Source organism: Hesperophylax consimilis, chromosome 17 (genome assembly GCF_061612785.1).
Source record: "Hesperophylax consimilis isolate HC1 chromosome 17, BYU_Hcon_1.0, whole genome shotgun sequence".
In the NCBI taxonomy this organism is placed as follows: domain Eukaryota; kingdom Metazoa; phylum Arthropoda; class Insecta; order Trichoptera; family Limnephilidae; genus Hesperophylax; species Hesperophylax consimilis.
The window spans coordinates 573,398-587,669 of NC_142852.1; the positions used below are offsets into that span (position 1 = coordinate 573,398).

Below are 14,272 nucleotides of genomic sequence, written 5' to 3' on the forward strand. Positions count from 1 at the left end.
CAAAATCGTACATGCAAAGAGTTGTTGTTTATTGTCATTAAGTTGAATCAAATGTTTGTTTTTATTTGTAAATGCGTATTAAAACGGTAGTTTCACGTAAGTAATTACCGTTGTTTGAATAAATGAAGTGATACGTATTTGTATATCGCTCTTATGCGCTCTGTCGGCCAATAGAGAAACTACCCCAGCGGCCGGTAAAGGAGGGATTGACACTTTTAAGGAACCTTGGAATGTTTGATTCTTCAAATATATAAATTGTAAATGTGGATAATTTTTACTGTGACGTAATTAATCCAATGGATTGTGAACTTTCTAAAACATATTTTCTTCGATATTATCCAAAAATTATATGAGCAGAAACGATGTTTTTGAAGAAATCTGATGATCCTATTTTAGTATGAAATTGGGTCTTAATTTTCAAGTTAGCGGAATTTAACCAAAACAAATTATTTGAATTCGACCAATCAGAGGGCCCAGACCGTCCAGACGATCGCATAATAATATTATAGATAAGTTAAGTAGGAATTATTTATATGATGTGTTTTAGGTCTAAAGATCATAAAATATATGAAAATATTTGCTTGTAATGATTAAATATTACGTTGATTGATATAACCTCCAAAAGTTATTCCAATAAATTCAATTAATATCAAAACCCACCATAAATAATATTTAAAAATGCCGGTCATGGCTACCGTTTATCTGTATTATTGGATTACTAGATAACGTCTCGAGATAATAAATTGATTGATCCAAGACTTTTTCAGTTGTGCAAGTCACGTTTAGGATTTACCAGATCTCCAAAGAACTACTGAATTAAAGCGAGCACATTTTAATCGTATAATTTTGTAATCCGCAGCGATAATAATTAAATATTTAATATCAGCGGCAGATTTGCTAATTGTCATTTTTGGATCAATTCGGCAATCAATCAATCGACCAATCTGTTTTTGTTGCAATTCATTCAATGACCCATTCATTATTGTGCCTATCTCTTTCTTACGTATTTCTCGTATTTCGTATTTCTAGAATATTTAATTGGAAAATATCTATATCAGGGGACAGGTAATTTAGAAACAGAATCATTTTTCCGAGCGGCATTACTAATGGTAAGTTAGTTCTGCATTTTGGAACGACAAAGGTTCTGTGTTCTTGTGTAATTGTCGGGGACATAAAACTCTAATGTCCCCGACAATTACATCGGGAATACAGATGTTACCGTTTAGAAGATTATATGGTGTTGTCAGCAGAGCAAATTTACTTCTATCGGTGAGGCCATTAATACCCAGGATACCGGACAAAAAGGCTGATGGATATAACCAGGGATAACATCCGAAGTCTCTAAGATATAAATATCTCAGAAACATCTTTTGTACCTTCTCTATCATTTGAGAGTAAGTTAAATCCATTGGTCCCCATATTACAGAACCACTTTCCAAAATGCTGCGTACTAAACTATAGTATAGCACAAATCCTAGCATTCTTAAAGCTTTGTTGCGTATCGTTTATATGTGGACGTGAAATGTTAGGTGCGTATCAAATGCGATTCCCAAATCTCTCGAAATAACAATGTGCTGAAGAAATTTTGTAGTTGTAGTAAATCATTTTGTTTGCCTTGGTGTAGCACATATTGGAACATTTCTTAATATTAAATCCTAATTTATTGGTATGACTCCATTCGACGATAGAATTTATATCACTTTCTAGCTGCAAGCAGTTTTCCAAAGATGTCATCAGCGAATAAGAGAAACTTAGAAAATTTTATGCAATGAATAATGTCGTTGATAAATAGATAGAAAAAAATAAGGGTCCAAGCTTCGACCCCTGTGGAACTCCAGAGTTAAATCGATTTTAATTCGACTCTGTATCTCATATCGTTGCAGCGATATTCCGTTAAGTATTCCTCGGGCGCCCCCGACTTTGTATACCATTCAAATCACTATCTAAACACTCCTGGCACTAATAAGAACAAACTTTTGACTTTTTAGCAATATCGGTCCTCTAATTATAGAATTTCGCTAGCACAAACATACGCAGGAAGATTTTTTACATTTCACGGTTAACAATAATTAACAAATTCAATTAGCATAATTTTCACTCTAGAGCGCCCATATCTGTACAGTATAAAGGCAGGGGAGGTATGTCGCCACCCGGTTGGGCAGCCTTGTGAGGCGGGTTAAGGTAGGAGCTGTAGGAAGGAATTTATTTATGCGGGTCTTGAAGATATCAGGATTATGTGAAGGAGGTAAAACAGATACCGGTGGCTTATATGAGCCGACTTACATAAAACGACCCGTTCTCATGAAGCGAACATCGACTGTGAACGCGTGTGTCCCCCGTGTCCGTCGAGTTTCACGATCAGCTCCTTAGAGCAGACTCAATTATAATACCTGTAGAACAGACTCAGCATGCCTACATTGGGTCTATGCATTATAGTTGGCAATCGTTCTTATCAATCACACGGACCGCCATTTTTTTATGTGAATAAAGCACAATAGTCCCAACTACTCCCAACCGTCTGGAGCTAATGGGAGAGGAAGAAAATAGGGAACAGGAAGGTGGGGGGGGGAGTACCTGGCTATTCAGATCTGGTCACCAAATAGTGATAAATCAATTTCAAACAACGTTTCAATTCTGAATGGTGGTCTCACACCAGGGCGATACTGAGAGTATCTTACATTCTGGAATGTATATGTATTTGCACAGAATTGTAGGTTTAGTTGACATTATAAAAAACGACAGCAGTTAATATACAAAATAAATATTGGTAACATTCAATTAGGATTTGGCTTCGAAAATATATGTATTAACTCACTAACTAACTAACCATTACACCGTTACTGCAGGAGTAGGCAGAGAGGACGGACCGCCAAACAACTCGGTCACACCACACAATCCTTGCCTCATTCACATTCATACATCGTCTCATACATATCATTGATATCGCATTGATCGCATTCGCATCATATATTCTCCTTACACTCCTATCTTCGCTCATTCGCTCTACATGCCCAAACCATCTAAGCGTCCCTTTCTTAATCTTACTCATTACGCTTACATCAGCCTTGCACTCTTTGCGAATCCTATAACATTTCATTTCATGCCTATAAGTAAGTTACAATTGTATTGGCTTAGAGCTATAGTGAGCAAACTTTACAGATTGAAGTTTTTTGTTCCACCAAATACCCATAGAATAGTATACCTGTCATTTGAGGAATCCTTAATAAGATATGGAATAACTTCGTGGGGACATTCAACTAAAACAAATCTTCTATCATTCCAAAATGTACAATATTCTTTGGTAAAATTATTACATGACGTACCAAAGTCATTACTATACAATTCTGTAAATTCATTATCTGTTCGTGCTTTATTGTGGCTTTAAATTGCGAGTCAGCATACATCTCAATCTGAACATAATAAAATAGTGACACATGTTCATAATACAAGACTGATTGCAAACGATGGACTTGTTGTTCCCAGATACCTAAATAAATACGGTCAGAGAACTCTAGAATACCTCGTTCCAATCATTTACAACATGTTACCAAACTCAATGAAAAGCTGTGTATTGACTCACAGAAGGAAATGTATGTTAAAAAAATGGTTATGTAAAAGAATTTTGTTTGTACTAATTGTATATGTATTTGACAAGTTATTTTTAAAAGAACCCGTTGACAAACTGACATCAATGAGTTTAACGGGAGTTAATAGTAAAAAACTGTATTTTTGAAAGTTAATAAATAGAAAAATTAATATATTTGTCACTAGCGGAATCTAAACTAATCAGATACGGAATAACGTCTTGGTAAAATTTGTGCTACACAAATATAGATTACCTTCAAACAATAGAAACCTCTATGACTAATATTTTGGTAAGCACAAGTATTTGCCTCTCAGAAGCTGAGCGTACTGTACAGGGCCCGCAGATACTTTAATAGTACACAACTGCTGACCCTGTACAAATCGCAAGTGCGCCCTACTGTCGAATTTGGCAGCCATCTCTGGTCCGGAGCCCCTAAATAGCTGAAAAAAACCCTTGACTCTGTGCAGAAACGGGCGGTCCGTTTGATAGATTCCCCAATTTTAACAAACGGACTGCAATCTTTAGAGCACAGGCGTCAGGTAGGTATGCTGTCCTTGTTCTATCGGTATTACAATGGAAGATGCTCTGAGGAACTAGCGTCATTGATCCCTTCGGCACCGGTGCGTAGTCGGGATACACGCCAAACGCGCGCCCAACATTTGTACACGGTTGACATTTGTCACATGAGAACGGGTCGCTTCTACGATTCGTTCTTAAGTTCAACAGCTCGGCTGTGGAACGAACTGCCGGCCTCTGTGTTTCCTCCCTCCTACAACATGGGACTCTTCAAGACCCATGTTCACTCCTTCCTCGCCACAAAAAGACCTTCCACACAGCATCCCCAAAGATGACATAGGCCCTGAGGGAAATTATTTTCTTCAGGGCCTCCTGTGTGGAGTTAATATAAAAAAAAAATTATGCAGAAAGAAGATATATCAAAATAATATATGAGTCAATGTTAATATATTACCTGTTCGAGAGATATAATGGTTTGTAATTGTATGCCAAAATCTATTGTCCGATTTCATATACAAACAAAGGGTATATATATCACATTTAAGGTGGGTCACGACAAAAACCCACCCTTGTTAAATCTTAAGAAAATGTTAATATTGAACTTTTTTCAAATAAACCTCAAAATAGAGGGAATATTTAGATTTATTTCTTAAATAAATATATGAATATAATTCAAATTATCTCAAGTCAGTGTATTCAAAAACCAGCAAAAACCTTCTCACTCTCAAATTTCGGCATTATTTTGCGAGACTCAATCTTTGCCTTACTAAGACCTTATCTTGCAGAAATCTTACATAAAGTAGTCAAAGCTTCAGTAACAGTCTTTATAGCTCTTTCAACTGCTTGAGTATGATGTAAAAGAGGCAATTTACCTTCTCCGCCTTGTGTTACAAATAATTGAAGATCTTCATCCGATATATTCTTCAGTATTGGAGATTCAGTTAAATATGTATAGGTTCGATATGCTTGTGAGGGTCAGTTAATACTGCAAGTAATACATTTTCGGGGTGTGCGAAGTAACTGTTTCTTTCTATGACGGATCAATTATAGTTTTTAGTTCAGCTGATAAGTATCTAGGCGCTGAAATTAACTGCCATAGGCGACGTGCTCCATCTTTACAGGTGGGATGAGTTTTAATGCTGAACCAAGTCGGAGCATAATGTGGAATAATCTATTGTGACAGCAACCTGCTTCTGGGGCGTTTGAGGTACAACATTAGGTTTGAAAACATCTTCACAATCGGATTCAGTTGATGCAGAAAACGTGGAAATATCAAGTTGGGAGGTAGTCGGCTTACCCGTGCTTTCCTTTTTAGACGTGAACAAAAATTTTTGCTTCAAATGTTTCCTTTACAACGCAGTTTTAATTTGTTTTATTGTAGCGGTATCCACGTTTCCTATTATCATTTTTCGTGTAGTTCCCTAGTCAGTAATGAAACTCTGTTTTTTTTTTTTTTTTTATTTTTTTATTAGGTACAATATTTTTTACAATTCAAGTTTTTCAGTAATGTAGGCCTCACTGGGTGGCTTGCCCGTGCTGAGGCCTTCATTTTATAATATAAAAAAAACTACATAATACATTTAATGAGAAAAATTATACATTTAAAATTAAAAATACATAATAATATATTTAAAATTAAAAAAAAATAGTACATTGAAAATAATCTTGTGTGTTTTTTTTTTTTTTTTTTTTAATGTTATTTATTCAGTAAAGTTTATACATTACAGTAAACGGGTAAATTTTTGGCCACCACACTAGGCACATGCCCGTGTTGTAGTGGTTTGTGAGTGATGTGTGTTTATATTGGTTTTGTGTGTTACGTGTAGGTTTTATTTTTATTTTATGCTATGACATTTTGGTAATATTGTATTTTTTGTTCTTTAATCCATTTTGTAATTTTGTGTGTGAATTTATTTTTATTTTCCTCAATTTTAATTTCAAGTTTTAAACTGTTGAAAGCTTTTATTGCACGGTATTGGTAGTGTCTTTGTCCAAAGCTTGAATTTACTGTCGGAGTTTTTATGTTTTCTTTGTACGCTTGTCTAACTGGTCTGTTAGTGATATTTTGTGTATGTTGAAATTTATTTTTTTGTCAAAAATGTAGTTTAGTAGTGTTTTAACGTATAATTGGCGTATATCTAGTACGTCACAGCTCTTGAATATTTGGCCTGTATCATATATATATATAGTCTATATCTGTTTATTTATGGGCATTTGTTGTTCTCTAGGACAGTCGAATTTACTGAAATATCAAACAGCACTTTACTTCTGCGACGGAATTCCTCCATTTTTTCTCCGGTATTTTAAGATGTGACTTAATAAGGTTTTTGCATTTCAAATGATTTGCCTTCAACATTTGTGCTAACCGTGTGTGTGTAACGATTCAAATAGAAGCCTTTCACCATATTTCTTCAATTCTTGCTATCACAAAATGAAATTTGGGTTCTAGTTTTGTCTCTTCATTTAATTTTATTTGATGCCTGATCCACTCAAAGAACTTCATAACATCTCAATAAGTTGGTAAAACATTGTCTTTGTCTCGCAAATTTCACCAAATAGGGGACTTTTTAACGAATTCCGAGTACGTTCCATGGCGAAAACTGTAGCGTTGCGATACTTACTCCGACCCCAAGCCTCACCTCACGCCTCCAATAATCAAAACTGGCACTTTTTGTAAATGATTTCGGAAATATATAATACATTTGCCATAGAAGATTACAAAAAAATTAGTTTAAAGGATTTATGGTAACTTTTATATACACTAGAAATGAAAAATTTCAAAACTTAAAAGTGAATCCGGAGGAAAAAGATCGTATTAGAAATTTGAAAAATTTTCAGCACGTCGTTTTGAACCCATTTGGCACCCTTTTATAGCTCTTAGAATTTAACATGATTTTTTAAATGATCCACCATAATATCCATTCCAAAAATTACTAATTTCTACGGCCAACGGACATTTACTTATCTTGTGCCTTCTACATTTAAAGATGCCAATGGATGTAAAAAAACCAATCAACCTGCACAACTGAACTAAAAACAAAGCTAAAACAGTTGTAAATGGACCAAGATTTTCCATATTGATATTGTTTACAAATGCATTAGTATCCATTGATTGTATAAATATGCCTTTGAGTGTTTTAACTATGCTGTGTGTATGTTTATGATTATGTTGGCTGTCTTATATCTACCTTAAAATTAAATTTTAATTTATTTTTTTCACCAAAAACAAATTACAGAATATATAATAGATCATTAGTAAGTAAAATACATATATGTAAGTAAGAAAAACTAATGTTACAATAATAGAACAGTTTCTAATAGAAGAAAAGGTAAATATGTATATAAGAGTTAATGTTGAGGAATTATTGCGAATTGGCAGATTTTTAGTTAATTATTTCTCGCATTTTGTCTATGATTTACTTATAAATGTTTAATATAGGTTCCTATACAGCAATACATTATTTTAGGTTACATTTTTATTAGCATTTACACAATACAAATACAGCAAGTTTTAGCACAATACATACTATAATAACTATCAATGACAAGGCGTTTGGTTAGGTTACATTATTGTTTGCATATACACAATGCAAGTAAGCAAGTTTTAGCACAATACATACTATAATAACTATCAATGACAAGGCGTTTGGTTAGGTTACATTATTGTTTGCATATACACAATGCAAATAAGCAAGTTTTAGCACAATACATACTATAATAACTATCAATGACAAGGCGTTTGGTTAGGTTACATTATTGTTCGCATATACACAATGCAAATAAGCAAGTTTTAGCACAATACATACTATAATAACTATCAATGACAAGGCGTTTGGTTAGGTTACATTATTGTTCGCATATACACAATGCAAATAAGCAAGTTTTAGCACAATACATACTATAATAACTATCAATGACAAGGCGTTTGGTTAGGTTACATTATTGTTTGCATATACACAATGCAAATAAGCAAGTTTTAGCACAATACATACTATAATAACTATCAATGACAAGGCGTTTGGTTAGGTTACATTATTGTTCGCATATACACAATGCAAATAAGCAAGTTTTAGCACAATACATACTATAATAACTATCAATGACAAGGCGTTTGGTTAGGTTACATTATTGTTCGCATATACACAATGCAAATAAGCAAGTTTTAGCACAATACATACTATAATAACTATCAATGACAAGGCGTTTGGTTAGGTTACATTATTGTTTGCATATACACAATGCAAATAAGCAAGTTTTAGCACAATACATACTATAATAACTATCAATGACAAGGCGTTTGGTTAGGTTACATTATTGTTTGCATATACACAATGCAAATAAGCAAGTTTTAGCACAATACATACTATAATAACTATCAATGACAAGGCGTTTGGTTAGGTTACATTATTGTTTGCATATACACAATGCAAATAAGCAAGTTTTAGCACAATACATACTATAATAACTATTAATGACAAGGCGTTTGGTTATTGGACATTATTGTTTGCATATACACAATACAAATACAGCAAGTTTTAGCACCATACAATAATGTCTACTATAATCTGTCTATGTATTGTGTGTCTTTGTATTGTAGTTTCTTAAAATGTTATTTTTCTGTATGTATTTGATTGTGACATCTCGTTGTACGTGTCTAGTTATATGTATAATTAATATCGTGAACATAACGTGCTGACAAACTGCTTTGGCAGCTCAGCGGGTGTTTATAATGACGAAAAACAAATGGATTTATTAGCTTTAAGGCGAAGCTTAATGCCAAATCACTATTTTGATTAATCTTTTTAACGAAACATTATGAATACCAAAAAATGGGCTTTAGATAAATTGAAGGGTTTTATATCGTTTCGCTTGAGTAGAATACAAATAAAAAATAAATTACTCAATAAAAAATATAAATGTAAACTACTAACAAAAGAATTTTTTCAATAGAAATGTATGAACGCGTAAAGGAAACAACTTTAAAAAATACTGTATTATAGCTAAGATTACCTGTGATAATTTCACTTGATTAACTTTTTTGCTTTTTTATAAAATTATCTTCAAAATAAATAAAAACCAGTTTTGTGCTTGAATTCGAACGTTTCTAGAATCCATTTGTCAAGCAATTTTGATGCCTATTACCAACAATATAAGGTATACCAAGAATTTACACATTTTTGGCTTGTAGAGTTTCCTCTTTCATATGTTTTCATATTAATATTTTGAGGAATTATTTGGTAAATACACAAATCACTCCAGTGGGCAGTGATCCCACTGAGACGACATAAGACTCTAATAACGGGATTTGCTCGACGATCACATTTTAATTAATTCTGATGAACGTGTCACTAAAATCTCAAATGTTTCTAGAGCGATTTTTACGGTTAAGTTATTTATATTTAAGATTAATAAAACAGGACCTTACCATTAAAATGTTTTATGTAAAACGTTTTTCAACTATAAAATTAGCGGCAAACAGAACATTTTATTTTTCTAAACGATGAATTAGTAACTTCCTGAGGGATACTTCTAGAAACGTTTGAGATTTTAGTAATACGTTCATCAGAAATATTTAAAATAAAGCCAACGGAAAGATTGGTTTTCTAGGCCTGCTAGGGCAAAGTCGACCTTAAGTCTATATGATTTTATATCGAATATGATTTTACACGACTTCATCACTTGTGTCGTTAATATTTCCACTTTATTTTAGAAATTTGATAAGGCAACTTCAACCGCAGGTCTGTCCAATACACCAGGGCTGCACGTGCACGGCTGTTTCACTTAAGTCGTTAAGATTCTGGCTTGTCTTAATGCAATGCTATCATGTTAAAATTATATATTTTTAAAATCGTTTATTTTTGCGTTTTTTTTAGGAAGCTGAATGACACATTCGGTGCGTGCGGCCGCCCCCGAGCGGGTTGGCAGATCGACCCGTTCGGACACTCGCGCGAGCAAGCCAACCTGTTCTCCGCGATGGGATATGACGGTATAGTGTTGAACAGGGTGGACTTCCAGGACAAGCGCGCCAGGGTGGCCAACCAGGAGATGGAAGTATTGTGGAGGGGGAGCGATGACCTCGGTAAGTACAAAATCAATTAATCTTTTTTATACATAACTAGGATACTAAGTGACCGATTTACTTAAACCAATGATTCCTGACATTATTTGGTGTAAAAATCCCCAGTGACAAGATCAATCTTATTTATTTTCAACAGAACAATAGAACAGCTGACCGAGCGTGGAGAAATAATAATAATAATAACCTTTTGTGATTTGTACAGCGCTACTTTTGTTAGAAACCTCCTCAAGGGCAGTGCACAAATATATATAGAGCTTTATATACAGGGCGTTTCAGACATACACACCAGGCTTCAATGCCCTGAATGTAATGTCTCTGAAAATATTATATTCAAAGGATAGTTTAAATTATTCTTTAAAAACCAGGATAACTTTGCACATGCAAACTCAGATCGCTTCACAAGATCCTCATTACAACATACATTCCACCAACCTACAACTAAAACAACATGGTGCTATACTAGCAGTAGCAAGGCTTCCCCTTTAAAACACCAGGATAACTTTACAAACTCAGATTGCTTCACAAGATCCTCATTACAACATACATTCCACCAACCTGCAACTAAAACAACATGGTGCTATACTAGCAGTAGCAAGGCTTCCCCTTTAAAACACCAGGATAACTTTACAAACTCAGATCGCTTCACAAGATCCTCATTACAACATACATTCCACCAACCTACAACTAAAACAACATGGTGCTATACTAGCAGTCGCAAGGCTTCCCCTTTAAAACACCAGGATAACTTTACAAACTCAGATCGCTTCACAAGATCCTCATTACAACATACATTCCACCAACCTACAACTAAAACAACATGGTTCTATACTAGCAGTAGCAAAGCTTCCCCTTTAAAACACCAGGATAACTTTACAAACTCAGATCGCTTCACAAGATCCTCATTATAACATACATTCCACCAACCTACAACTAAAACAACATGGTGCTATACTAGCAGTAGCAAGGCTTCCCCTTTAAAACACCAGGATAACTTTACAAACTCAGATCGCTTCACAAGATCCTCATTACAACATACATTCCACCAACCTACAACTAAAACAACATGGTGCTATACTAGCAGTCGCAAGGCTTCCCCTTTAAAACACCAGGATAACTTTACAAACTCAGATCGCTTCACAAGATCCTCATTACAACATACATTCCACCAACCTACAACTAAAACAACATGGTTCTATACTAGCAGTAGCAAGGCTTCCCCTTTAAAACACCAGGATAACTTTACAAACTCAGATCGCTTCACAAGATCCTCATTACAACATACATTCCACCAACCTACAACTAAAACAACATGGTGCTATACTAGCAGTAGCAAGGCTTCCCCTTTAAAACACCAGGATAACTTTACAAACTCAGATCGCTTCACAAGATCCTCATTACAACATACATTCCACCAACCTACAACTAAAACAACATGGTGCTATACTAGCAGTAGCAAGGCTTCCCCTTTAAAACACCAGGATAACTTTACAAACTCAGATCGCTTCACAAGATCCTCATTACAACATACATTCCACCAACCTACAACTAAAACAACATGGTGCTATACTAGCAGTAGCAAGGCTTCCCCTTTAAAACACCAGGATAACTTTACAAACTCAGATCGCTTCACAAGATCCTCATTACAACATACATTCCACCAACCTACAACTAAAACAACATGGTGCTATACTATCAGTAGCAAGGCTTCCCCTTTAAAACACCAGGATAACTTTACAAACTCAGATCGCTTCACAAGATCCTCATTACAACATACATTCCACCAACCTACAACTAAAACAACATGGTGCTATACTAGCAGTAGCAAGGCTTCCCCTTTAAAACACCAGGATAACTTTACAAACTCAGATCGCTTCACAAGATCCTCATTACAACATACATTCCACCAACCTACAACTAAAACAACATGGTGCTATACTAGCAGTCGCAAGGCTTCCCCTTTAAAACACCAGGATAACTTTACAAACTCAGATCGCTTCACAAGATCCTCATTACAACATACATTTCACCAACTTACAACTAAAACAACATGGTGCTATACCAGCAGTAGCAAAGCTTCCCCTTTAAAATACCAGTGCAGTAGTTTTTAGTCCATACGGCACAAACCAAGAAACACAATTTTGTAAATATATGCAATGTTTATAAAGTTTAAGAATTCGTTTTTCTTATGTGTTCTGGTTCGACTGTTAATTACAGGTGCTTCTTCAGACATTTTCACTGGAATCACCTTCAACCACTATTCGCCTCCCCCGGGCTTCTGTTTCGACATTCTGTGCGGAGATGATCCCATCATCGATGACATCTCCAGCCCGGATTATAATGTCGATTCCAAGGTAGGCAGACACTACATACTCATTGTTACCAAACATCGAATTGTATTTAAAAAAGTGGACAAAATTTGGATAGACATCCTATTTGATAGCCTCCGTGGTCTAGGGGTAAAGCTCTCGACTAGAAAGCCCAAGGTTGCGGGTTCAAATCCCGGAATAAAGTGCATGTTCTAGAGTGGAAGCTACTCTCAGTATCGCCCTGGTTGAAGACCACTTTCCAGAATTGAAAAGTTGCTTGAAAGGGTTTTAGCCGGGCTTGGTGACCCGATCTGCCAGCCAGGTCCTACCCCACCTTCCTCTTCCCATCTGCTTCAGAAGAGTATCTGGTGTGGGTTTGTTTCTTATATTACGAAACTGATGAAATTTTCCACACTTGACCTCCAAAACGAGAGTAAGGTCATTGCTACATTGGATTTTGAAAAAAACTCCCATCCCTTTTTTCTATTTAATGTAGTTTATTCTTTATAATATAGTTTTATCTATATAATAAAGCTTTTTTCTATTTAATAAAAAATTTTCTATAAAATACAATATATTCTATATAGTGTGTTTTTATCTATTTAACCTAGTTCTCTTCTATTTAATGTAGTTTTTTGTTCCAAATAACGCAGATTTATCAATAAAATATAGTTTTTTCTATTTAACCTAGTTTTTTTTCTATATAATGTAGTTTTATCCATAAAATGTAGTTTTTTCTGTATAATGTTTTTCTTTTCTATAAAATGTAGTTTTTTTATATGATGTGCTTTTTTTCTATGTAATGTAGTTTCTTCTATATAATGACATTTTTTCTATATATTTTAGTTTTTTTCTATATAATTAAGTTCTTTTCTATACGTATGTATCTTCCAGAATGCGACTATTACATATTGCTCAGTAAAATTTAACCTTCTGGCCAGTTCTCACAATTCGTATTTTTAAAGATAGTGTAGCTTCCCACATTTGCAGATTCGACCCTACAATAAAACAATTCATTGGCCTGGTATTTTTATAAACATATTGCCTTGTTTGTATCATTTATGATTTAAGAATTAGTGACATTTTACTGCAAGCAGCGGCAGCTTTCAAATAGGGCTGTTCGCTTTATATTTTATGATCACCCTAGTTAAACCATTATGCCTAAAAATATTTGCCAATACCTTTCCCACCCCTGTCCCATAGTAATAAAAACCCCAAATAAAGTTTCATGTCCCTTAAAATAATCCCTTTAAAATATTTGTATTGTTTAAGTCACGTTTGTATCATTAAGAATAGTTTAGTGCATTTTATTTTATGTTAAGAATGTTGTTTGCCAACGAGCGGGTGGAACATCTTTATTTTGGTAAAATGTCCTTCAGAATTTAGTTTAAATACAGATACCTCCCAGAAAAAGGACAGTATTAGAGTGTTGCTATAACTGGTAGGTACAGACGTACCTAGGCAGTCAGTCGTGAGATAATTACTAGGTTTATGTAAACCTAGGGAAAACTGAAGAATAGAGGAAACTAGACCTTTATTTCTTTCAGTGTAAGTTTTAGCAGAGGAAAATAAGATCCTCTGCAAATATATTGTGAATTAATAAATTTATATGTCAAAAAGAAGAAGTGTTTTCCTGCATTCCATCTGACGGCGTGTTCTCGTACCACGATAGCAGAAACATATGGTCCTTCGAGCCGCATCGGGAACAGCAGCATCATGGAAGCGGGACAACACTCAAAGACGTCATCTGTCTTCGGCAGCAAGGCGGGAACTAGCAGGAGCTGG

The 14,272-nt window shown here is 34.7% G+C and overlaps 1 protein-coding gene across 1 annotated transcript in view; it reads left to right on the forward strand.

Annotated features, from left to right (window-relative positions):
- LOC149415714 (lysosomal alpha-mannosidase-like) overlaps positions 1-14,272 on the forward strand; it is an 80,954-nt gene that overhangs the window by 12,188 nt on the left and 54,494 nt on the right. The window contains exons 5-6 of the mRNA XM_089641650.1: positions 9,976-10,181; positions 12,396-12,532. Coding sequence (XP_089497776.1) covers positions 9,976-10,181; positions 12,396-12,532 — 343 coding nt within the window. The remainder of the gene's footprint in view (positions 1-9,975; positions 10,182-12,395; positions 12,533-14,272) is intronic.